The sequence below is a fragment of the Saccoglossus kowalevskii genome, chromosome 3 (assembly GCF_978046115.1).
Source record: "Saccoglossus kowalevskii chromosome 3, keSacKowa6.1, whole genome shotgun sequence".
NCBI classification, from domain to species: Eukaryota; Metazoa; Hemichordata; class Enteropneusta; family Harrimaniidae; genus Saccoglossus; species Saccoglossus kowalevskii.
The window spans coordinates 16,675,599-16,703,449 of NC_140643.1; the positions used below are offsets into that span (position 1 = coordinate 16,675,599).

The 27,851-nt window shown below is 34.9% G+C and overlaps 1 protein-coding gene across 1 annotated transcript; it reads left to right on the forward strand.

Annotated features, from left to right (window-relative positions):
- The first annotated feature begins 1 nt into the window (after position 1).
- Positions 2-27,490, forward strand: LOC100376543 (DDB1- and CUL4-associated factor 1-like). Its single transcript, XM_085496827.1, has 34 exons — positions 2-209; positions 1,910-2,032; positions 2,636-2,786; positions 3,351-3,464; positions 3,775-3,912; positions 4,738-5,343; positions 5,652-5,753; positions 6,254-6,453; positions 7,355-7,493; positions 8,228-8,437; positions 9,421-9,590; positions 10,260-10,379; positions 11,526-11,628; positions 11,947-12,069; positions 12,732-12,885; positions 13,328-13,405; positions 13,989-14,129; positions 15,108-15,193; positions 17,163-17,330; positions 17,926-18,125; positions 18,368-18,443; positions 18,855-18,916; positions 19,597-19,675; positions 20,002-20,073; positions 20,376-20,432; positions 20,696-20,778; positions 20,984-21,068; positions 21,723-21,956; positions 22,691-22,784; positions 23,096-23,200; positions 23,314-23,387; positions 24,099-24,200; positions 25,927-26,129; positions 26,332-27,490. The coding sequence occupies exons 2-34, from the start codon at positions 1,923-1,925 to the stop codon at positions 26,396-26,398; spliced, it is 4,506 nt and encodes a 1,501-aa protein (XP_085352953.1). The 5' UTR covers positions 2-209; positions 1,910-1,922; the 3' UTR covers positions 26,399-27,490.
- The last annotated feature ends 361 nt before the right edge of the window (positions 27,491-27,851 follow it).

Sequence of the window (27,851 nt, forward strand, 5' to 3'; positions counted from 1 at the left end):
CATAGATCGCGAGAACACTATGGTCTCGCGATACTTGAATGAATGTGTCCATGAGTTTGTTACGATTTCGCAACTCCAGTGCTTCAGCAAAACACGCCATTTCAAAGCAGAAAGTTTTGCATGTTACTTTACAGTCGATACAAAAACTAAACAGAAAAAAACTGGGACGGGTTGTCTGAGTTGGGATCTTCTTTTGTGATCTTCTACAGGTTAGTAGAGACAGAAACTGACTTGACAAATCGTAATGAGAGAATTCTGTGCGATCCATCACAGCAGTGGTTAGGGGCAATCGAGGCGAAGGATGTTGTGTTGATAGAGTAAGATGATGATGATCCCGTTTTACGATGACCTCGGTTTTAAATAACGCATGGTGATGTTATTGTCTGTGAATTATCAGGTAGCTCCAACGGGAGACAAGATGGCCCACACACTTTAGCATTGTACAATCTAGTACAGGTATCAGTGGGGAGAAGTACGGTCACAGTGGTTGAGGGACTGAGATACGGTGCTTGTTGAGGTTCATTGTTCCAACTTGGTTGCAGCGCCAGTGATGGATTATGGGAAAGTGTTAGCGAGAGAACACATCTGTGTATTACCAGTTAAAACTCTGTTATCGGTATTTGAGTCGAATTCAAGTGTTGAATTATATTCAGTTTTCATTGAATATAGTTGAAAAGTAGTAAAATATGATAAATTCACAAAATTAATTATGATTCATATCAGAGGTACATTACTTGGGGTTTGTAACTACGGTGACATGATACCAAGATCCCGTCACAATCTCGCTCTCGCATAAGCGTTCCAACCCGAGGTAACTAGGATACTGGGATGTCCAGGTGGATCAAAATAGCTGCCCACGGTATGACGGATTACGAGAACTATATTTTCTGTACATTTTCGATGTATTACATTTTTCACTATGATAGCGACAAGAAAAGTTTTATTTTTTCATTACAAACCTTGAACATTGATATGTGTCATGTCAGAAGGTCGTAGCCTCAGTCTCGCTATCTACGAGAAGAAACTTGAATGGGATCTTGACATGATGTCACCATACAGTACTATGCGAGTTGCAAACCCCAAGTAATGTACCTCTGTTCATATTGATATCATTTTTTTTAAACTTAATGTCAAACCAACTATGAAGCTTCATTGGAGGCTTACGCCTATTATGTGAACAATTCAATAGTCTGAATTTGTTTAAATTTGTAAAGGATTCACCAGGATTTTGCCGTATTCTGAATTACGAATCTTTGTGAATCCACACGTGTATGATTAACACTATTCAAAGAATTGGAACACACATCCAAATGGGGAGACTGAAATGATCAGTAGTGCTTTGACGTATGGAAAAGCTTTGAAATGAAATTCTATGAGTGCTCTCAGGGTGCAAGGTTAATTAATTGCTTAGATATGCAAATTATAAAATGAATGAACAAAAGTTCTAACCTCTGTTTTTTAAATAAACTTATCACTTTCCACATACTGTGATATATTTTTCTGCCTATAAAAAGAATATTCAGTCAGAGTAGTTGACATTCAAGTATTATATATACCCGCTTCCTATAAATGTTTTATGAAGTATTTTATTTAAATCAAAGTACAATAACATTCATTGAATCAACGCTATTTTTATTATATTCATTCATATTATGAACCTATTAATTGTTCATTTGGTTTTAATTTGGCTGTTTTTACTTTATCTGTGAAATTCAAAAAGATCACAACATGAAGTGAATCTGTTCAATGTTAGAATATTTTAACTAAAACCTTGATAGAATGAATCGTTTCACAGTATCTTCCTTGCATACAGACAAAACAAGTATAAAATTAAAATGTTGTACATCAGTTTTGCAAATGTTATGTGTCACATGTAACATGATGCATGCATGTTTGTTTTGTTTGTTAGAATTATCGCCAATATGACCGAACCACAGGCAGAAATTGGATCTGTTCAGGTGTTTGCTAAACTATTAGAACAATGGGAAAAAAACGTTGGAAGTGCTACATCTCCCATAGATATATTGGTTAAGTAAGTATGTGAAACACAGAAGACAGTGTGTTTTAATTGTGTTTTTTTTTGGTAATTCTTAGTTTTAGCCAAATGTTTTTTCATTTTTTCTGTAATTTTCACAGAATTCAGTTTTAATTTTTGACCAAAAAGAACAAAATGTTACTATAACATTGCTTCTATATATTTTAATATTTAACCTTTTGAGTGCCACCCATCCCACATAAATTTATTCATATTTTCTGTAATTTATTCTTAATTCAATTTTGATTTTCAACCAAATAAGCAAATTGTCACATTGCTTCTATCTTTTGATCAAAAATTTTGAAATTTTTGCATTTTTTCATTTGGAAAAGAGCAGACTATGAATGGAACTATATTTTGGATGGTGTCTGAAATTAACTTTTGAGCTCAAAAGGTCAAGCTATGTATAGGATATCTGAAAAGAAATACGAAGAATTGCTGATTTAACCACATTCAGTGAAAATTTTCAGTAATGATTTCAGCACTCTGGAATGAAATGTGCCAATTTATGAGTGTCGTTCATGCTCTACTTTCTTCTGAAGTACATAGTGAATATGTATGTTATGATGTAATAACATATTCTATATTGTATTTTGTCAGGATGGCAGAGTTGGTTGAGAGGGAGACGGAAAACTACCTTAAGATGGACCCTGATCCATTTGATGACCGTCATCCTGCCAGAACGGATCCAAACTGTTCGCTGGGTCAGATACTCAAATTATTGTTTAAGAATGATGAGTTCATGAACAGGGTAAGTCACCAACGTTATAGTTATTCTATTATTGCAGGAATTCCAAAACCAATTAATTAGTATTCACTAGCTTTATATATTGATTATTTTGTTTAGAATTCACAGTTTTGTCAATGGAAGTGGCATGATGAAAATTAAAATCTGCTTATGAGTCATTTGCAAAGAGAGAGTTTTTACATTTGATTCAATCTAATATTGATGTTTTTTTTTTATATTAAAACTCATCTGTCTTACTGCGTTTTGTTTTGTTTGGATGCAGTCCAAAAACAAGCCTTGAAGGACTAATAGTTTCATCTCTGTGCATGCATTCATGTGCCCATATATCTATTTATGTTCAAACTACATATCACATGTATGCATGTGTTCATTTCGCAATCCAATTCAAAATGGCTGAACGACAGCCATTCAAGATCTTGGTCGTGCATAGACACATTTCATTCAAACTTGTTACATATATTGAACAGATTTAGTTCAGAGTCTGCCATACATGTGTAGTTAATTGTGTACTTAATATATTTATCTATCTTTTAGACTTACAATGTTATTTTCTGCGTTTTCTTTCAGCTTATCAATAATTACATCGTTTCCAGTCGTGAGTTTGATGTCAATGCAGCAGCATGCCGACTACTCTTGGACGTACTGCCGGGATTAGAAACGTCAATCGTTTACCAGGAACCAGTAAGTACCGCTACTCTCTTGTCAGTTTAGATTTGTTGTTTACGCTATGAAAACCGTTCACACCCTTGAATGCCCTCATGTGCAAGTGAACTCTTTTGAAAAATGTTTTATCTCTTCTGCCTTTTTTGAAGATGGCCGATAGCCATAATAGACACAGTAATTTAATTTTTCAAGGAAATATAATCATGTCCAATGACCAGTTTTTGAACTAAGTTGAACTTGACCCCCAAAAATATAAATCCTACAAAAGTGGCAGGTGGGTGCTTGATCTGACATTGGTAACAATGGTTGCTCCCTATTCTACTTGCAGGAAGGCTTGATCCCAAAATTCTTCACCTGGGCTAGGGAGGCTGAAGAGCCCCTCAGGTCATATGCAACAGGTTTACTTGCGAGTGCAATGGAAATCCAAGACATTGCTGGCAACTTCAGAGCAGAGAATGCAAGTTTGGTGAGTACTGCTTTTGTTTTTACGGCACTAATTTTTTTAAGGTAGAAGCCTACTCATAAATGCAAATACCCCAAACTTATTCATTTTGCAATAAATTGTTTTTCTGGGCAATAAAAGGATATTCGGGGGTCTAACCTGCCTAATTTTCGAGAAAATGATGGTTGTATTTTAATTGATAGTGGTCATTTTGTCAGTATTAAAATGCTATAACCATAGGTTACTATGGCAGAGATATCATGCCATATCTCAAATTGTAGATTGGTGACATAGGTTGAAAAAATCATATACTGTTAATGATGGTCCACTTTTTGTTGACCTGAATTGTTCAAAAAATCAGGGTTTTAAAAAGTGTCAACAACATTCATCCACTCCCTATGAAAACAGAAGTTTGCAATTGCGAAATATAAAATAATAATAATGTAATGCAAAGTGATTTTGCTTGACAATAGAAGTCACTGTGGTTATCATGTCTGTCTGTCAAGATTCAGATAAGCTGAACATAAAAATAAGCGAAAATAACTAAAACAAGGAGAAATTATTTGAATTTAGGTAATAATATAACATTTGTTTTGAAATTAATGAAATTATTAATGTGTCAAACTTATGTAAAGTATGAGACACATTTTCAAATGGTTACTGTGAATGAAAAAATAAACCCAATTAAACTGCAGTATTGCTCATGGTTTTGCTAATAAAGTAGAAACTTTGAACTATCAATACTGCAATAATTTTGTTTTTAAAATTAAAAGTTAGCTATTTTGCAAATCAATTGAATGTGCAATGCAGGAATCCATGTACTGACTTTTTTAAACATTCTCATTCCAGGTTCCAGTCATGCTACATCGTCTTAAAGAACTGAAAACATTAGCAGTTGAAGAATCAACATCTTCTGCTGCAGACTCTAGGGCGTCAGAAAGCAGATCTGAATCTGATCTACCAGTGGAGGAAAGACCATTTGTTTGTTTTGCTCCTTCAAATAAGGATGAAGAGACTGTGAAAACGAACACTGAAAAAACAGAGGAACCTGCACTTCAGATCATTACGTGTCAGGAAATCGGGGCAGAAGAGGAAGTCATCGCTGTGAGCCCGGGAGAAGGACCTTCCACAAGTCGGAATGCTGAAATGGCCCCGCCAACTGAAATCAAACCTGACTCGACTCGTAATAAAAATAAAAACAGATGTAAAAAAAGATTGCCTAGTGACTCTCAACAGAAGAGGTCAAAGGTTAAAACAAGTTCAAAGTTTACTTCAGGTCATTTATCAGCATTGCCGAAACATGATTCTGTGTCTCACGATGGTGAGTGGAGTAATAGCAGCTGGGCTGAGATGGTGCCATATGTAATTGGAACACAATGTATGTATCCAATGACAACCGTCATGCAACAAAGACTCATTATACAATACCTTACGCCATTGGGAGAGTATCAAGAAGTGAGTGTGTTATGTTTGCAAAATTAGAATAATTTTTTTGCCATTTCAGTGAGGTGATTCTTGTGAATTTAAATGTGATTTTTAATTAATTAAAGAAGCAAAGTGGAAACGTGACTATGACAAAAAAAGGGGGAAATTGAAAAATGATGTAGTTTTAATTTTTGTCAAATTGGCATTTAGAATACATTGTTTTTGTCAATGTTTGACAATAGGGGATTTTTAAATACCAGAATATTTAGAAGTTTTAATGAGAATTCTATGTTGCACCTGCAGTGGATTCCCTAAAGTAGCATACCTATTTATTTCAGCTTTTAGCTACAGTACTTCAATTGGGTGCAGTGGATCTTACTTTACACTACATTGACCTCAGTAAAACGTGTGATGTCAGGCTCACATTTGAAGGATTAAAAGTAAGTTTTATTATAAAAAGTGTTTTTAATACGCATGTTCTGATTTTCACCTGCAGTTTTCTCCATAGATAAATGTCCAAAACATGGTGGCAAATTTGCATAACACTATTTAATTTGCATATGTATTTTGTTCTTGTGTGAAATAATTAACATGTCTTTAACCACTTGAAAGTTGGTGGGCATGATAAATACTCCATGTCTATGGTAACTACTTAAAATCTGTACCGGTAGTAGGAACCGCTGCTTCTACTAAAATGGTACAATGCAACAGAGGGGATGCGGCTTCTATTAGAGCATCTACACATATGAGAAATTGTGAATGTTTGGTTCTCAATTTTGAAAAAAGAATGGGTGCGACTTCTATTAGGGATGCGCTTCTAATATAGATTTTACAATAGTACAAATGACGCCATGTTATTTATTTACTTGTTGGGTGTGTTGCTTTCAGTACTTTCATGAAGTTCAAGCACTGCGTTTATTTTTATTGTTTTATTCTTCAGTATCTGGGGTCTCTCTTGTGCCATAAAAAGTTTGCGGCTGAATTTGTCAGCATAGGTGGTGTACAGAAACTTTTAGAAATCCACCGACCATCCATGGCTGCTACGGGAGTCTCCATGTGTCTCTATTACTTAGCTTACAGTGCAGACACCATGGAGAGGATATGTCTACTGCCATCCCCAGTGTTAAATGATCTAATCCGGTGAGTCTTTGATCAATCCTCAGACCTTGTTGTTTGTACCATTCTGTAGTTATTTGTTCTTAGCTAGAAAACAAAGGCAGATAAAAAAAAAACAGACGTAATTGTCGAGCCTACAGTTAGCAAATGTTAACTGGCCATTTGCTTGACTGAAAGAGTTAAAAAATGGTGTTCACAGGGATTTTTTTAAACAAGGGAACAGGGGTGCAGCGCCCTCATGACATGGCCATGCGTCCCTTTACCCTGGGGAGCAGATCCTCTGGCAAATATAAAATTCTGAATGACCAGGGATCACATGTGGCCACAGTCTACAACTGTGACCTGTCTGATAGTAATTTTGGCCCCAAGGAAGCCATAGAATGCTCCATTTTAACTTAGAATTATCAAAAACTCCACACCCTGGTAGGAAGATATCGAACCCTATCTCCCCTACTTGGTGGCGTTGCTGAATTGCAATGCTCCCTCTTGCAGTTTTTTTCTAGAAAAACCCCTGGTGTTCAGAATAGTTGAAATAGTCAAAAACACACAATAGCGAAATCGGCCATCAGGGATTTTTTAGAGAAACTTTGGTATAGCATATGCACTACGGTATTCGCCAATATCTCAGCTTTCAGAAGATATATAGGTTGTTGTAGCATGCTTAATAACTTTTCAGGATTTGTTGATGTTTTCACGAATCATAAACTTTACTTAATACTCACTTTATCAACTGTTTATAAAATGTATTTGACAATGTTAACTGTACATTTAGAAAGCACTGGATATTGTTATGTTAGGCTCAGTTTGTAAGTAATTTGTTTGGTTATACAGGTTGTTATTATATATATATATACATACATACATATCAGAGCCTTTCCTCAATCAATCTAAAATATAATCTGTGTATCGATACATTTTGTTTCAGTTATGCTTTATGGTTACTGGAGTGTTCACATGAATCGGGTCGTTGCCATGCAACAATGTTTTTTATGCTGAGTTTTCCATTCAAAGCAGTTCTGGAATTGTTTGACATGCAAGATGGTCTCAGAAAACTGTGCAATCTAGTGAGTTTTTTCATTTCATTTCATGCTTTGAACTGTGTGTTGTTTTTATGTGAGGACAGTTGCCCATTCCTAGATTTCTTAACTTTCTGTGTTGGTGGGGCCTTTTAGGTCGATTGAAATACAAAAATTGGATGATTTAAAAAAATGGGAAGGCATATTCCATTGGCCGAGATTCATTCACTAACGAATGCGACTTTGGGGGAACCTTGATTAAGGTCCGCAGGTGCTTGTGTTCGACTGAGCCTGGTTGATGCCAGGATAGCGCATTAAAATTGCCATTTGATAGAGATATGGCCACACAGCCCTGTCATGTAGTCCCAAACATGAATACGACTGACTATGTGTCAGCACTAGCATTTGCACTTAAAAAAAAAAGTCAGGAGAGACACTCAATGTCCAAAACTGTCGCCTGGCACAAAAACATTTAAAAAAAAAAATCAACCAACAATTTTTGGTGCTTTTTCACTGAACATAAGTCAATCACGCCTTCAATTATCGTTACACTCAGTAATAGGCTGTTTTCCGTTAACTTCGAGATCCCGTGTTATACGTGAAATCAAACTATGCATAAGACCACGAAACTATTTTGGGGGCATTTCCGAACGTTTGATAATGGTTATTTTGCAGAAGTACTTTTATCTTAACACCATAATTCTCTCTGGAAGCTCTGCATCTTGACATTGACCACACTTTTCACACATGCGAGATCTAGTGAGGTGTCTTTCTCGTTTCAGATCAGCACTTTAGAAATCTTAAATATCGAAGATCAAGGACTTTTACTGAATGATGATGAAACGTTCTCCAATCGTCAAACCGTAAAAAATACTTGCGTAGCGTTGTTCAAATATTTTGAAGCTCATCTTGCCTTGAAAGTTGACAGCGTGAAACGTCAGTTTTCGAGGAATCAGGGATACCTGCCACCGGATCCAATACCACCATATAAGGTATAAGTGTTATATTACCACAACTGGGTGCAAATAACCCTTTCTAGCGCCCTCAGTGTTGATAATAAGGAAAACGGTGCTTTATATATAGAACGATCATGAGCGTAATTGCTGACGTCAGGTAACCAAGGGAAATGCTGAATCATAATGCTGTATCCATTACTAGTTACCGGCCTCCTGTGGCTTGGTGCGCCATGACACTTGAAGCGGGAACCAGCTACATGTGGTGTTCACTGATAAAATCCTCAGTGTTGATAGTGACAATTGTGTATGCAATGATAAAATCATATTATGAGATAGCGCATTCAGTGTTGATAGTGACAATTGTGTATGCAATGATAAAATCATATTATGAGATAGCGCCCTCAGTGTTGATAGTGACAATTGTGTATGCAATGATAAAATCATATTATGAGATAGCGCATTCAGTGTTGATAGTGACAATTGTGTGTGCAATGATAAAATCATATTATGAGATAGCGCATTCAGTGTTGATAGTGACAATTGTGTATGCAATGATAAAATCATATTATGAGATAGCGCCCTCAGTGTTGATAGTGACAATTGTGTATGCAATGATAAAATCATATTATGAGATAGCGCCCTCAGTGTTGATAGTGACAATTGTGTATGCAATGATAAAATCATATTATGAGATAGCGCTTTCAGTGTTGATAGTGACAATTGTGTATGCAATGATAAAATCATATTATGAGAAAGCACCCTCAGTGTTGATAGTAACAAATGTGGTGTTCACTGCTGAAATCAAATTTTGACATAGCGCCCTCAATTTTAATAGAGTAACCATATTCTTATATATGAGGTCCTCAGTGTTGACTGTGAACATGGTTGTCACATTTCATCATGTTCGATATGGGTCCCATGCGACATATACAACACATAGAATACTTTGTTTGTTTACAAAGTCATGGTGCTTTAACACATATTCTCCTGTTCATCAATGTCTTCTTCTTCTACCAAAGACCCTCCTGTTTACCAGCGACTCATTAATGGACAACATGGAGACACTGCTAGAGTACGCACCAATGAGAATCTACTGGGAGCCCGTCAGTGAATTCCAGAATTTACAAGGTATCCCATTACTGCTGCAAATCATCGCACTCTGCTATGACTGGAGAAACTACAGTGCTAGGTAAGTTATTACAATTTAGTAGTCTTAATAACTAAAATTTTGTTTCTTTGTAATCTCTTATCAAACAGTTCATTCTTCTGTTGCAAATCATAACTCGTCTTAAAAAGACCAACATCACCCCAACCAAATTCTCGTCTTCAAAAAAAAAGATAAGCTGATATGCACGTTAGTATATTTCTTCTTGCACTTTTTTGATTATTTACTGCATTGCTGACTACTTCCGTTGAGTAATTCTCAGGATTGCCTTCAGTGGAATCTGTATATGAATGACACATTCGAGCTCACCATGCACATGTTTCAACTCCCTGACATGTCTGTGTGTGTGTGTGTGTCAGGTTCCTGTGTAAAAATCTTGTGGTATACTATGTTGCATTAACCTTTTCACCACCAATTCTCCCTTTCATAACAATTTCACAAAATAGTCCCCGTTATAGTCTGCACTTTCCTTCAGAAAATTGGGACAAAAATAGCCAAATTTTTTTGAGGAAAAACTGAAAATTGACTCAAATTGTGTCTGTTGGCTTCAAAATTAGGGTTCATTTCCAGAAATTTTGAAGAATATAAGAAAAAAGTGTAGACAAATTTGGGCGAGAATGTCTGGTGGTGAAAAGGGTAAGGTGGTGTATTAATTGCTTCAATCATTGTTTCACTGTACTTATCACCTTGTAGGGGAGAAACCATCAAAGCAGCGTTGGACATTCTTTCTGTGTTAACGGTGATACCGAAAGCACAGTCCCAACTCTGTCAACAGGTTGAACTACCGGATAATGTCAGCACGGTTGGCATGAAGTGAGTATCACATATTGTATTTGTATCCATGACATTTGTTTGCAGTTTCTTGGTTACTATGCCACGTGACAATTTTGATTTTGAATATTTCGGCGATGTTGTTTTATCAGCTTCCTGCCATTCTGAGTTTTCAGCTTTATGTTTAGTTTTGTTTTAAATGTTGTCAGACCATTGAAAGATGGGCCCAAACATAAATAAATGCCAAGTGAAATACTAATACATTACAGTATGTCATTTACAATGATTTGTCCAATGTTACATTGATAACCAATGTAAGTAAATAATGAACCATAAACCATTCTCCATATTGAGAATCACAAAGAAGTCATCACGTATAATAGAGGACATCTATGAAGACCAGTCAGTGGTTTGAGTTTAATTTAATCTTTCGACAAACAGCCCCCCAAAAACAATATCTGTTTGATTTAACTATGGTGATGTGCAATGCTTATTTGTATATTTTCTAGTAGTCATTTGTAAGTGTACTTATTGGTATTCTAGTAGTCATTTGTAAGTGTACTTATTGGTATTCTAGTAGTCATTTGTAAGTGTACTTATTGGTATTCTAGTAGTCATTTGTAAGTGTATTTATTGGTATTCTAGTAGTCATTTGTAAGTGTACTTATTGGTATTCTAGTAATCATTTGTAAGTGTACTTATTGGTATTCTAGTAGTCATTTGTAAGTGTACTTATTGGTATTCTAGTAGTCATTTGTAAGTGTACTTATTGGTATTCTAGTAGTCATTTGTAAGTGTACTTATTGGTATTCTAGTAGTCATTTGTAAGTGTATTTATTGGTATTCTAGTAGTCATTTGTAAGTGTACTTATTGGTATTCTAGTAATCATTTGTAAGTGTACTTATTGGTATTCTAGTAGTCATTTGTAAGTGTACTTATTGGTATTCCAGTAGTCATTTGTAAGTGTACTTATTGGTATTATAGTAATCATTTGTAAGTGTACTTATTGGTATTCTAGTAGTCATTTGTAAGTGTACTTATTGGTACATGTATTCTAGTAGTCATTTGTAAGTGTACTTATTGGTATTCTAGTAGTCATTTGTAAGTGTACTTATTGGTATTCTAGTAGTCATTTGTAAGTGTACTTATTGGTATTCTAGTAGTCTTTTGTTTAATTTATTCTCCAGTATTGTGTGTGGGACAGCTGAAGGTGACGTGTTCCCAGAAGCTGATGTACAGAAATCTGCGCTCAGAGTGATTATAAACTGTGTGTGTGGTCCTTCTACCAGAGTGAGTAAATAACTTTCTTATCTGGCTGAGTGTTTCAGACAAAAGTCATATATATAATTCCTTGGATATATGACCAAAATCTTGTCAACTTCAGCTTTGGGTCAAGTCTAATATTGTAGCATTCAATCCAAGTTATCTATCATTTAATATATTAATATATTCTTTTTTTTTAGCTTAATAATGGTTGTTTGAACATTTTTTTATTTTATTTTTCTGTGCGAGTATATCAAACAACTAATAGAAACTATGTAGAAAGTATATAAAAATATTTGTTTACCAGTTTTAAATGTTTATTGTTGTGTTTTGGTTTTCTTACAGCTTGGTGGAAGTGTAACTAGATACACCAGTGGTTCTGTCAAACGAAATCGTGCTACGATACGTAGTGGTGGAGACATACTGAGTAAGCTCTGGGACTGTGTGCAAGCAAATAATGGCATTCGGGTAAGGCTATACAATCTGCAATTTGTCTGAAAACTGATTTGAATTTAGGGGGAGGTGGGGTCTTTTCCTATACACAGTGTTATATAAGGACTGCATTGGTCTTTTTCTAGTGTCTGAAAACAGGTCTAAAATATTCAGCATTTGACTTGGAAATAGAGAATAACAGTTTCTCATGCTATATTTGTGCTACACTTTCCTCCCTCTAAAAAAGTGACAAATCTATCATAATCCGTGTAAAGAAGAAATTTTGTGAAACGAGTTTCCATTTTCACATGTTTACTGTTTAAAAGTAGGTAAAGGGTACCAGAGGGCAGGGTGTGAGCCAGCCACCAGTCCACCCACCAAACAGACTGGCCACTTTGATTTTGGACTGGCAACTTTTTTCCATTTTTTTTTCTATTGTTTTTTGATAATTTAACCAAAATATATTGAAAACCATCAACATTTTCATGAAGTTGAATTGTCTTGGACTGGCAGTTGCAAATTCCTGGCTAACAGCCTGCCAGAAGCACTGCTCTAGTTACCCATACATGAAAAATAATTTTGAATAAAGATTTCATGATTGAAGTAGGTTCATTTTATGGTATATAACATAAACGCATACTGTGTGTGTATTCTACTGATGTTTATATTAAATTTATTGACTGTGTTTTCTTGGATAGATACTGTTATCGTTGCTAATGGTAAAGATGCCAATAACCGAAGCCGACGCTATAAGGACGTTAGCATGTAAAGCGTTATGCGGACTGGCTCGGAGTGAAACTGTAAAACAGATTATCAGTAAATTGCCGTTATTCACACATTGTCAGTTACAAGGTAAATATACAGTAAGCCGCTATTATTTCGCAAGTCGGTGAAAATCGGAAAAGTCAAAAGCAGTGAAAGTTTGTCTGCGCTCCTACAACACAGAGTGTCAGTCACTTAAGAGAAAGCTGTGCCCAGTCTCACGACACTCGGGGTTAGGAGAATTATAATGACATCCTGTCAAATAAGGAACATAAACCTGTTGGTCCAGCATGTTGCTTCTAAAAAAAATCATAGTGACAGTATGTTGAGTAGTGGTTTACCACAGGATAAATGAATGAAAGAATAAATGAATGAATCAACAGACTAATGAATGAATAAATAAACATGTAATCTAACTACCGGTATTCGAGTATGGAAAGTTTTTGAATGGTGTGCATGCTATAAAACTTATACAGTGCAGTCTCAGGTGTTTATTTGTTTTCTCAAATTGCATATTTGTTTTTATTTTCAGTGATGATGCGGGAACCAGTACTGCAAGATAAACGATCTGAGCACATGAAGTTCTGTAGATATGCTTCTGAACTTATAGGTATTTACAGTCTTGTTAATTTTAAAATGTTCCACTAGGAAATGGACAGCTATACAAACGACATACAAATAAAGATTACCGGTATGCTCCATGCGTACAACTAGACTGGCCCAGTCGTATTCATTGCTATTAATTATTCACAGTGTGTAGTGACATTATATAACTTGGGATTGTAATTTTTCCGAATGAGGAAAGTGGGCGTGCTCTTGCACAAAAAATTCTATGCGTCAGCAGGTCATGTGTGTATTGTAGTTGTGTAAAACAGATTATTGGTTGGCAACTTATAATTAATGCTATTCGCTAGCATATTACCTAAAAGGTGTAGTGATAACTGTAGAGGGTGCAGCAAAATAGACCAATCATGGAAACTTCACATCAACTTGAGAAATTCTAAAAACTCATTCTAAAGGAATTAGCATATAAAACAATAAAATTGCCATGACTGGACCAGTCTAGTATAGAATCTACCTGCATGTACACTGTAAGTGACCTGTATCTAACATGTGCAATGTGACGGCCACCAAGCGGCCACCAAATTGTTTGTGTAATTCATTTGTAAGTTTTTTTTTATTTTCCTCCACAGAGAGAGTTACAGGGAAGTCTTCAATAGGACCTGACACGTCATTGGCTGATATATACAGACTTAACGTAGTAGCACAAACAAGAATAACATACCCAAGTAAAGAATTATTACAGTTAATCCATTCTCATCTTACATCACAGGGTAAGCTTTACTCAGTTGTTAACGAAGTTAGTGTTCAATATTCTCAGAGATTTTTGGCTAAATTTTGTTTGATATTTGAATAGTTGTAGTGATTGTTTGATACTACTAATCTGATGTTTAGGCACTCTTGGTCAGACTGATCATTGCTATTTTGGGACATGGTGAACAAATGATGTAATTTGGATAATATTTCAACCCACATGGTTACAATGTTGAACCCCCAAAAAATTCATCTTTTCTGAGGTGTTCCTTGGGTATAACCCCACCCCTTACTTTCCCTGATTTTACATGTTAAGGACCCTGGGCTTATGACCGGGGAAATACGGTAACACATTTGCAAAAGTTTGTTTCAGAATCTGATTCAAGATGGTTAATCTTCATTTTCGTACTAGGCAGAAATAAACTGGCTCCACTTTGTATATCTGTCACATGAGTGTAAATAATTATTTGGCACCAATGTTGACAGTCACTAAAAACTGAATGAGATCTTATCATCAAAAATGACTTGTTTTAGTTTTTGCTTTATTTTTATGACACAACCCGGCACCACTGAAAAATGCGTTTTTTAGTCCACGGGGACTTATGTTTTGACCTCTGTGTGTGCACTCACAATAAAACTTCACACATACATCATACATGATATTATACATATGCACATCAATTTGTTGCATGATCTGATTTAACATGGCCGAATGGCAGCCATTTTTGTACTGAAAAATCATCAAAATTAAGCATTTCTCGGCTGTTTACAGCTGGATTTTGTTGAAACTTGGTATATACATTGGACGTTATAGGAGCTTGTTTTTAATATATTTATGTGTCAGAATATTATGCAGGTTCAGAGACAATGGATTACATTATACATACGTTAAATGTATAGAAATGACATAGGTAACACAATGACCATATATGAATAATCTGATGTTACAATTAAAAATACATTGTAAATAACAAAAGCTGGTATTTTTTTAATTACAGGTCTTATAGACTCGGCGGCAGCACTCCAGAAAGAAGCAGATTTACCAGTACACACCTCTGTCAACAGTACACCTCCTTCAAGACCGGTAAGTAACGATACATTACATTAATGGAACAACATAAATAGTGCATCATTTAGTTCGCTAAAACCTGTTGTTTTATTTTATTTTTCATCTTGTTGTTTGTGGGCTCAATAACTCATTCTCACGTAATGTAATTATTTCTGTTGTTATTTCATTCTAAACTTTTTTTTGTAAGTTTTGATGAAATGTTTATGGAATTTTGGTCATCAATAAATTGAAAAAAAATTCATACTTTGTGTGATGTGGAAGAAGTTATTCTATGATATACAATACATGTATATCATAAAATGTCAGATACACTCTTAAACCTGTCTTATTGATCGCCTTTATATAAAGCCATCCTGCCTGTAGTGACCACCTTTGTGCAATCTCAATGCCATTTACATGTTAATTAACCTTTATATTTAATCCACCTGTGTATTGTGACCAGTGACCACTTTTGCCACCAGTTTGATACCACTGCAAGTTTTTTAACTTGACTTTCTTAATTAGTCCCCTCCGAAAACGGGGACTTGTGGTTTGCCCTGTGTGCGTCCGTGCGTCCGTGATCATCTGTATCTCGAACATGCATGGACCGATTAAGTTCAAACTTCACTCATACATCCCACATTATATGGGACATATGCACATGCACTTTTTTCATGATCCGATTAACGATAGCCGAATAGCGGCCATTTTAAGGCCGAAAATGCATCAAAATCGCACATTTTCACCATTCCAGACCCGGATCTCATTTATGCATGGACGGATTTTGTTCAAATTTAGTACATACATTCAACATAATAGAACCTTGATGCATGTCATTTTTTTTTGGATCGGGTTTGAAATGACCGACTGGCGGCCATTTTGTTTTAAAGAATTTAGATCTGGATCCGTATCTGAGACATGCCTGGATTGATCGAGTTCAAACTTCACACACACAAGGTACATCATGTCACAAATATGTATGTGCATTTGTTTCATGATCTCATTAACGATAGCCGAATGGCGGCTGCTTTAAGGCCGAAAATGCATTGAAATCGCATATTTTCACCATTCCGGACCTGGATCTCAGTTATGCATGGACGGATTTTGTTCAAATTTGGTACATACATTAAACATAATAGGACCTTGATGCACGTCATTTTTTTTTTCTGATCAAGTTCGAAATGGCCGACTGGCAGCCATTTTGTTTTAAAGAATTCAGTTCTGGATCCGTATCCGAGACATGTCTGGATTGATCATTTGATAATGTGCATTTGTTTCATGATCCGCTTAACAATAGCTGAATAATGCCCATTTTACGTCCGAAAATGCATCAAAATCACGTATTTTCACAATTCCGGAAATTTTGTTCAGATTTAGTACAATGTGTTGTACATATGCAGGTGCATTTCGGATCAGACCACTGAAAGTGGTCTGAGATTTCGGTCATGATTTGCTTTGAATGTATATGTCACTCAAATATGAACGGACAGGGACGTGTCATTTACAATGACTTGTTTAATCTTAACAAATATTTGTTTTCCAAATAACTGTCTTCAAATACCGGAAAAACATTCCATTGTACCCCCACCCCAAATCCTTACTCCAACCCCCTCCTACCCTCCATTGCCCCCAATTTAATTGTATATGCCCCTCTTGAGGAAACCTATTGTCATCTAGTGGGGCATATACAATTGAATGGGGGGGGGGGGGTTGAGTTATGATAAGGAGTGCATGGGGGTACATTGGAAAGCCTTACCAAAATATCAATTGAAATTATTGTAATATATTTATTCACAAATTAATTAATAAACCTCCATATAAAATACAACTTTCTGTAAAGGACAATTTTTTTTAAGTAATTTTGGTGGCTGCTGTACACAGGAGTGACTACATTTTGGGTTTGTGCTTCAATTGTTGGATCTCTAGAAGTAAGTATGTACATTTATACGTAACTTTATCAAACCATTCAATCTAACAGTTTTAGAAACTATTAATTGTTCATCAGGATAAAGTGTACGGCACTCCCAAATCAATAACTGGTTCACTTCAGCATCTGACGTCAATGTTGAATTCTCAATCCAGTACACCACAACATGAAAAATTCAGATTTTCAGATAAAAATGATGCTTCCTCAAGCCAACAAAACATTACTAATGGGAATACACCACTCAAGGTGAGTCTGAATATGTGTTTGAAAATCTAAAATCTAAAAAATGTGGATGTTGTCTGTCTTCACTTTGTGCCATCACTTTCTAGTTGGGTGATAATATGTATGCAGTAGGTAATGACAGTGAATGTCAGACTGTGATATTTTGATTTTTTTTTGCATGAGAGAGAATACATCTGCATGTATACTCAATATTGTGAAACCAAATCTCAAATTTGGTAAATTATCTATGATTGCAGGGGTTTATGAGATGAATAAATGAGTAAAAATGATATTGACATATTGAGATCATGAATAGCCATAAGGTTGATGCATATTCATGAGATTAATGAATATTCATGAGGTCAATATGTTCATGAGATTAATGAATATTCATAAGGTCAATATGTTTATGAGATTAATGAATATTCATGAGATCTAATGCATATGCATGTTATCGTTGGGACTAATGAATATTCATGAGTTAATACATATCTAGGGTGTTGAATATTCATCATAAATATATGAGGTTAATGAATATGCATGAAATAATGCAAATTCATGATAGCATTTCTCTGTATTGATTAAATTTTGTGTAAATTATAAATGCTCTTGTTTTCAGCCGACATTGAAGAAAAAAGTACATCGACAGAATTCCACATTAACCTCATTCCAACCAAGTTTAGCAGTATTGAAGAGGCAGTCAAATCGTAAATTAGCATCACCGCCAACCTTAGATTCCATCGTTAGTAACTATCTCATGGAACAACATGCCAGATGTAAAAATCCTGTTGTTACATGTCCTCCATTTTCATTGCTAGAGTGAGTATTGCTTTAGTGTATGTTTAATGAAGAAACAAGAATAATGCTCTAGGAAAAACTTAAATGTCACCGGGCAAATTTGTTATTTCATATTCATTTGTTTATTTGTTATTAGTAGTGTATTAAATGTAAATACAATTTTTTTGAAAAACATTGTTACACAAATGTACTTTGTATTATTTACCTAATTTGCATAACAAGATCATGTAAATGAATATAGAGTGTAACTTTTTGAATTGCAGACCACACAGATGTCCTAATCCAAGGTTCAGACGTTGTGCTCCTACCAGTATCACAGCAAGAATGATGAACAGACCGGTAAGTTTAAAAAAAAGTGGCAAAAACAAAAATGTTTGTCATGCATTGATTTTTAGTTATTATAAAATACCCAGAAAATGTAATGTCACAATTAGGCCATCTAAAATAAATTATGTGTTTCTGGTAACCCTCCCTATCCATATTTTGTGGGAATTTTTTTTTATGCAAATCAGCTTGAATTTGTTTATTCCTATGCAAATTAGCCGTGGGCATTCCATCAATGTTGTAATTTCAGATTTCGCTTTAATACTTCTTTCTATGAAGTAAACACTTTTCACTTAGTTAAAATGTAACACACATAGCTGGAATATCATTATTTTTAATAGTCTATGAGCGACTTTAATCCAGATTATATTGCTCGTATTAAATGTATGTATCGTGTAATTGTTGATTCAATATATATTCCTCCAGATATATCCTACACATGGTGGTGTTGATGGCGCTAAACAGAATAGAAATTTCATTTACAGCAGGTACGTTATGTTTATGATAGAATAATCCAGTATGGCCGATTGGCAGCCATTTTATTGAATTGTATATTGCTCTTGCTGTGTCATGATTATCAAATAATGTGGACAAAACTTAGTGTTTATGTACTGTAAAACTCTAGCTGCAATTAATTTTCACTGAAAATACTTTTTGGCTGTTTTGTATTAAGTGTATTTTCACTGATTTTTGATGAGTTATATGAAATATAGGAAAAAAGATATTTTCACTGGATTTTATTTTCACTGATTCATTCCTTCAGGGAAACTAGTAAAAATAAATTGAAAGTGAAAATATTTCACCGTAGCTAAATATTAACTCACAACAAATATATATGTTTTACTATCCGAGACAAGTTTGCAATATGAAAATTTTGGACTAGTGCTAGTGTTTGTGAAGGCACAAAAGTCTTTGAGTTTATCATGTCTGTGTGTCTGTTCCTCTGAGATTATGAGAGCCGCTCAACGAAGTTCAAGAAAACTTGATACATAGGTGCTGAACTGATTAGTTTTTAGTGGAATCTGTGCATATTAAATGTCTAATTTACATCATAGTTAACTACTATTCATCGTCTTGGTTTTTTGTTGAATTTCGAAACTCTTTTAATTTCTTCACTAATCAACATGTATCAAGAATCATTATTTATAGTGAATGCATTCAATTCTAGATTCCGGCCAGTGCAAACAATACACGATACAGAAGATGATGGCTACTTCACTTGTTGTGCATTTACCAGGCATTTTGATGTAAGTAACTTATCCTGTCAGTGGTAAACACACAAAATTTGTCATGTCGGTTTCTGCCCTGAGGCATACAATATATTAGTCTTTGTTTTCCTCTGACGTTAGGTTGTTTATAAATCTTTTTTAATTGCTTCATTTTCTCAAGAGAATCAACAAAGATTTTCTAAGTGTCCTGTCAACTACCCAGAAATTCAATGGTTTACAATGTCCCAATCAGTGTAGTCATATGCATTGCTACAAAGAAGTACATGTCATATTGAAATTAAATATGTGAGATACTATTTATTGCATTGTATATAAAGCGCATGATTCAATTTTTGTGTTCACAGCCCACCAGCATGTATCTATGCGTTGGTACGTACGCAGGTGAACTGAAACTCTACAATATGAACACTGGATTGGTAAGATCATATTTCTATACTCTGCTAGTATAACTGTTATTCTCCAATCAGTTATCAAATTATTTTCTTTGTTTCAATTTTGTACCAATTGAGAACTCTCTATAATTTCCCATTGGTTTTGGAAAAAATGGAAAAAAAAAATTATTTTTGGTTTATTTTCTTAAAGGTGAAAAAAGTTGACTGTGATCAAAGGTTCATTTCACATTTATGAGGATTTTTTCAATCTAGGAACTTGTGTTTTATTCTGATTTCAAAATAAAATATGCTTAATAATGTTTTTTTCTCCTTCGTTTGTACTTTAGGAAGAAGGCAGTTATGTATGTCACACATCATCAGTTACGTCTTGCCAACCATCAAGGGTAAGTGGCAGCATATTACACCATAATCTTTAGTACAAGTGTTGCTACACAAATCTAACTTGTCCTGATTTCAGCCAATGCTATCGAAGTGTAGCAGTGTGATTGTAGTAATTGCCATTTGGCATGCTGCATGCTGGGAGAAATGGTTCAGAGCGAGCAATGGAAATTGAATTGTGTTCAGATGTGTTCATGTTATGGCAGTGTGTTGCATGTGGTTTATTTAATGTTAATTTAAAGTGCCCTGCCCTTCTTTTGTCTAATAGGATAGTAAGTTGATGTTGACGTCATCACTGTGGGGAAGACCGATGTCGGCGTTGTGGAATATGGACGAAGTGTTTGAAAGAAAGTAAGTTCTGATGTCTGCAGCCATCAGCCGAGACTTTTGAAGTGTTATATAGACTTCCCTTTAAGGTTAATGTTGAGACAGTTGTGTATATACACAACTACTTAAATACATACATGTATGTGTCGATTTTTTAAATAGACTTGCATCAGTGTTACATTGCCACCAATATATATAAATCTCTCTTGTCTGTTTTTCAAAACAACAGGTTTGCCTTTGAAGACGATCATTACATGCAGTTTGGGAAACTCTCAGATGATAAAATAATTGGCACAAAAGATGACATAGCCCATGTAAGTATCCCTGTATACTTTGTTAATGCATCCTCCTTAGTACAGAAAACATAATTTATTGTCTCTTACTAGCTGTTTATGATTACAGTCTTATGCTGCACACTGTAAACATGCCACACCTCTGATTCACTAATGATTCCAATGTCTGCTTCTAAAGTTATACTCTTTAAGATCATTCCTAAAGATTCATCAAAATTTATATGTCACATATTTTACTTAGTATTGCAAGAAATATGTTCTATATGTATAACATCATATGTACACGCACACCCAAAATGTGAACAACCTAGAAACGTTCATTTTTCATTGATTGGTGATTTTTACTTCTTTCTGTTCTATTAATGCCATTATACATTTCATCAAAGACACTAGAAAATACTTTCTAGAGTCTTTGATTTCATATAATTGTTCCAAGACTCCAATAGAAATACAGAAAGGCAAACCTAAAGGACTTTTTTGTACCGCACATAGTGTTGAGCTGTATGAACGCCTGTCTTCTAGAATAATTAATTTAAATAATCAACTTAAACAAGTTTGTTGCATGGAAATTTTTTTCACAGAAATTGTTCTCGTACTTGTACATATATATATATATATATATATATATATATATATACATATATATACATAATTCCTTTTTTTTTCTCTACACAGATTTACGACACAACAACAGGTCAAAGAATTTTAAAACTTGTCGATTCAGAACTCAGCAATCATTACACTAAAAACTGTGCAACCTTTGACCCAACTGATGAGCTTGTCCTTTCCGATGGCGTATTATGGGATGTCAGGTCGCCTAAAGCTATACATAAGTTTGACAAGTTCAACACACATATCAGTGGTTTATTTCATCCCTCAGGGCTTGAAATCATCATTAATTCCGAAATTGTATCCTTTGTTTTTTGAATTACTTTTTGTTTTATTGATTATCATTATTCTGTGTTTAATACTCTGCTGATACAATAGAAAATCTTTTATGCAAATTAGGTAATTAATATGCCAACCAGCACTAAAATATAATATGTGCATTGTCCGAGAGCATCTATGTACCAAGTTTCATTAAAATAGGATGATTAGAACTTGAAATATCAGTGAAAAAGTTGATTATTATGCAAAAATTGATCATTATGCAAATTATGTGATTAACATGCACAGTAATCTGCGATAATTATGATTTCAACAAATTACAGTCATTGCTTTAGTATCACCGCTTATACCAGAATACATAAGACAAGTTCCAAGTGAACTACCACGCACCATACTTGTCTCCTCAAATATTTTCTAAAAAAAAAAAACAATAATATATTACACCAGACTACATAAACAGATGTTTTTTCATATTTGTCAATATGGTCACTAACACTTGGTCATTGTAAAGTGCCTGTTTCTGGTTACACTCTTTGTACTCACCATACCATTTTTAAAAAAAAAACAACACTTTGACCAGAAACATTTTTTTGTGAGGCCCTGGAAGCTTATATGCTTACATTTGTATATAACACTTTTGGTCTTGCATGAAACTCTATTGCAGATGTGCTTCTAATAGATGCAATAACTAGGTACTAGTTTCCTGAAATTCTTCTTCCTTTATTTGTTTGTTTTCCTTGACACTTGTCACATAGTGGGATATCAGATCTTTTCATTTACTACATACAGTCCCAGCATTAGATCAGTGTCAACTCGTGTTCAATACTGGAGGGGATGTCATTTATGGAGGTAAGGCATACCACTTTTTAAAGATGTGAAACAATCTTCTAATATTCTAATTCAAAATCCTGGCACCATAGCATGTCCAGACAGTCACTGTATCCGTGTATTGGTGTATTGTGCTCTAGTGCTCTCCAAGCCAGTTTCTGCTATTCGAGTGGAAGTTCAGTACTTCCAAAAAGCAGTATTGTGCAAATTTGACATGGGCGAGTACTTGGTGTAGCTGGCGTGGTGGTGACATTCATATAAAGGTCACAGCTGATCCAACAGGTACCCCACATGAACTTACAGGCTATCACTGTAACACTTGTTCTCATCAGCAATGCTTCAGTTGGATGAAGAAGATGAGCTAAGCGATGAAAAGATGAAGAGTCCATTCGGTTCCTCGTTCAGAACGTTTGACTCCACAGACTATAAGCCAATAGGTGAGTGACTGTATGTTTATTGCCGTTTGATTGTTGCCATGGGAAATTGCGCTATGTCTTATCTAACGCCAAATCCAAGCCATTCCACTAATAAATACAAGTTATTTCCACAGCCACCATCGATGTGAAGAAAAATATCTTTGATTTGGCGACCGATCCGTCTGATGGTTATCTAGCGGTTATAGAGGTGAGTTCGTAACTGACCTTGAATGTTCATGTGGGTACTGATTATACATGTTCATATCATATCATATCATATATCATATCATATCATATCATATATCATTTCATATCATATCATATCATATCATATCATATCATATATCATATCATATCATATCATATCATATCATATATCATATCATATCATATCATACCATATCATACTCTCATATTTTGTGAATTGTAGCTGGTTATGGGTGTTTGTATTTATTTATTTTGAATTCCATGAAGAGTAGAATATGAAAGTGTTAAACAATGAACCTTTCCAAGAAGTTGTGCCTTGATGGTATCTTGCTTCCGTGATACATGTTAGCAAAAAAAAAAAAAAAAAAGATGCCAAATTGTTCAAGTTACGGACATCGAGATACGAAAACATTGAGTAACAAAAATGACCACGCCCACTTTTGCAAAACCGCGCCCAAATTGTAACTTTTAATAACAGTTAACTGAACTTTTAGTTATGGTGTAATACATATTTTAATTTTTATAAGTCCATATTATAAATATGTTTCAAAAAAGTAAACCTTCGTCCATGCTGAGTAATGTGTTAGCAGAGTTGGGCTTTTATTTTTAAATTCCATTCCATTCCATTCTATTCTATTCTATTCTATTCTATTCTATTCTATTCTATTCTATTCTATTCTATTCTATTCTATTCTATTCTATTCCATTCTAGAATCAAGGTAACATGGATGATTTACTAACAGAAAGTGTATGTAGATTATATGAAGTCGGTCGAAGTAAAGTTGATGACGAAGACGAGGAAGATGAAGAGCAGGTAATGATCACCATGGTCACATGGTCCAGTAAATGTCCTAGAATGCATCTCTAGTCACATGGTGGTCCAGTAAATGTCCCAAAATGCATCTCTAGTCACATGGACCATTAAATGTCCCAGAATGCATCTCTGGTCACATGGTTCAGTAAATGTCCTAGAATGCATCTCTGGTCACATGGTTCAGTAAATGTCCCAGAATGCAAATCTGGTCACATGGTTTAGTAAATGTCCTAGAATGCATCTCTGGTCATATGGTTCAGTAAATGTCCTAGAATGCAAATCTGGTCACATGGTTCAGTAAATGTCCTAAAATGCATCTCTGGTCACATGGTTCAGTAAATGTCCCAGAATGCAAATCTGGTCACATGGACCATTAAATGTCCCAGAATGCAAATCTGGTCACATGGTTTAGTAAATGTCCTAGAATGCATCTTTGGTCACATGGTTCAGTAAATGTCCTAGAATGCAAATCTGGTCACATGGTTCAGTGAATGTCCTAGAATGCATCTCTGGTCACATGGTTCAGTAAATGTCCTAGAATGCATCTCTGGTCACATGGTTTAGTAAATGTCCTAGAATGCATCTCTGGTCACATGGTTCAGTAAATGTCCTAGAATGCAAATCTGGTCACATGGTTCAGTAAATGTCCTAGAATGCATCCATAGTCACATGGACCATTAAATGTCCCAGAATGCAAATCTGGTCACATGGTTTAGTAAATGTCCTAGAATGCAAATCTGGTCACATGGTTCAGTAAATGTCCTAGAATGCATCCATAGTCACATGGACCATTAAATGTCTCAGAATACATCTCTGGTCACATGGTTCAGTAAATGTCCTAGAATGCAAATCTGGTCACATGGACCATTAAATGCCCCAGAATGCAAATCTGGTCACATGGTTTAGTAAATGTCCTAGAATGCAAATCTGGTCACATGGTTCAGTAAATGTCCTAGAATGCATCCATAGTCACATGGACCATTAAATGTCCCAGAATGCATCTCTGGTCACATGGTTCAGTAAATGTCCTAGAATGCATCTCTGGTCACATGGACCAGTAAATGTCCCAGAATGCATCTCTGGTCACATGGTTCAGTAAATGTCCTAGAATGCAAATCTGGTCACATGGTTCAGTAAATGTCCCAGAATGCGTCTCTGGTCACATGGACCAGTAAATGTCCCAGAATGCATCTCTGGTCACATGGTTCAGTAATTGTCCCAGAATGCATCTCTGATCACATGGTTCAGTAAATGTCCCAGAATGCATCTCTGATCACATGGACCAGTAAATGTCCCAGAATGCATCTCTGGTCAGATGGACCATTAAATGTCCCAGAATGCATCTCTGGTCACATGGTGCAGTAAATGTCCTAGAATTCTTTTCTGGTCACATTGTCCAGTAAATGTCCCAGAATTCTTTTCTGGTCACATTGTCCAGTAAATGTCCCAGAATGCATCTCTGGTCACATGGTCCATTAAATGTCCCAGAATGCATCTCTGGTCACATGTACCAGTAAATATCCCAGAATGCATCTCTGGTCAGATGGTTTAGTAAATGTCCCAGAATGCATCTCTAGTCACATGGTCCATTAAATGCATTTATTTGGGTTTAACTGATGATAATATCAGTTAAAAAGTTGATTTGCATACCTTGCATACATCCACCATCTTGGTTTGGTTTGGGTTTAGTTTTTGTATCTTATGCCATGGCATTATTCATTTGTAGGAAGATACACCAGATGATGATGATGACGACGACGATGATGATGATGATGATAGTCTTGCTTGGTCTGATTACAATCCAGATGATAATGATGCAAATGAGGAAGATAATGATAATGGTGATAATCGTGAAAATGATGAAGATGAGGGATCAGCAGTTGATGATGATGAAGATGATATTGATCTATCTGATTTAGACGACAGTGAGTTTAAATTTTGGTAACTTTCTGCACAAGTGAAACCCTAATTTGTTTCATGTTCTGATTCAAAATGGCCAACTCATTTCAGGTTTCTTTTCTATTTAGCTAACACAAACTCTGTCATGTCATGACTTGTTTTATTTTTTTACAGGACAATTCGTCTCACCTGCTTTTAAACACAAATTTATTGTTTTCATTACAGCAGTCAGTTCAGAAGATGATGATGATGATGATGATGATGATATTCTGTTTGCTCTTAGCAACAGTTTTCACTAGTTCTTGTATGTATTCATGGTAACTAGAAGGAACGGACATTTAGAGGGGAGAAGGGGATGGGGGGTACGCACTTGTAATTTTTTATGTTTTAAATCCAAATGTTCAAGAAAACAAAGTTTGCTCACTTGATGATTTTTGTCATGAAAAACATGAATTAGAATATAAAATAGCTATGTTTATTTATTAGTATTTTCTTGATGCACAATTTGGAAATGAAAATAATAAGCTTGTAAGTCAAAAGTACAACTGTTCCTTTTTCCATTAAAAATAACATATAATTCCTGATAAAGAAAACTTATTTGCGAATTGTTGACTAGTTTGCATATTTCTCTCTCATTTGCATATTGTTGACTCATTTGCATATTGTTGACTCATTTGCATATTGTTAACTCATTGCATGTTGCTGACTGCATTTGCATATTTTTAAATTATTTGCATTTTGCTGACTGCATTTGCATATTGTTGACTCATTTGCATATTGTTAAATCATTTGCGTTTTGCTGACTGCATTTGCATGTTAAATTATTTGCATTTTGCTGACTGCATTTGCATATTGTTAAATCATTTGCATTTTGCTGACTGCATTTGCATATTGTTAAATCATTTGCATTTTGCTGACTGCATTTGCATATTGTTAAATCATTTGCATTTTGCTGACTGCATTTGCATATTGTTGACTCATTTGCATTTTGCTGACTGCATTTGCATATTGTTAAATCATTTGCATTTTGCTGACTGCATTTGCATAGTCAATAATTTATTATACTGTATCATTAGTCTGGTATTTTGCTCATAGTTATATGAAATTGAAATTATCCAAAACTGATGTTGAAATTTATGTTTTTATTGAATTTTATCTGACAATTAAAATTAAAGTCTTCTGCCATGTATTTTTTTGTCAGTTTTGCTTTTTCACAATGTGGTTGAGATAGGAAAATTTCTATTGGACTAAAATATCTGAAATAAATAAAATTTATTCGTGAGAGTTATTTTCCTTGCTGTTAAATTTTGCAGATGTTATAATATTATCTGTTTATAAATTTGACAGATGATTTTCTTCAATATGTAAATAAAATTCTACCTCTATTAAAATCAGTTTTTGGTGTTTTATTGAACTTGTTTACAAGTCTTGTTTTTGAAAGGAATTTGGAAAGAATGTGATAACAAAATTAATTGGATGATCATGGGGTCAATGCCAAGCTACTTACAAGATTGTGCCTGATTGGCTACCCAACCCTTCACAATCGGACCAATCAGAGAGCAGCTTGTTTGTTATTAGGTTTTTTTTCGATCTATCAAAAGCATGAAGATCTCAGGTCAGTTGTAATGTTCCTGTGAGGGCGCACTTCACAAATAACAAGTACATGACTGCAAATGTGTGTGAAATCATGATTCAAGAACAATGTGAATCCATGTGCGTTGGAACACAAGTTAAAAACAACTGCGAATGCTT

Bases quoted from the DNA above. Each gene is read 5' to 3' on its own strand.
- LOC100376543 (XM_085496827.1), top strand. From the start codon at position 1,923: ATGACCGAACCACAGGCAGAAATTGGATCTGTTCAGGTGTTTGCTAAA. The intron at 6,454-7,354 runs GTGAGTCTTTGA...ATTTTGTTTCAG, and splicing joins GTGTTAAATGATCTAATCCG to TTATGCTTTATGGTTACTGG. The intron at 8,438-9,420 runs GTATAAGTGTTA...CTTCTACCAAAG, and splicing joins ATCCAATACCACCATATAAG to ACCCTCCTGTTTACCAGCGA.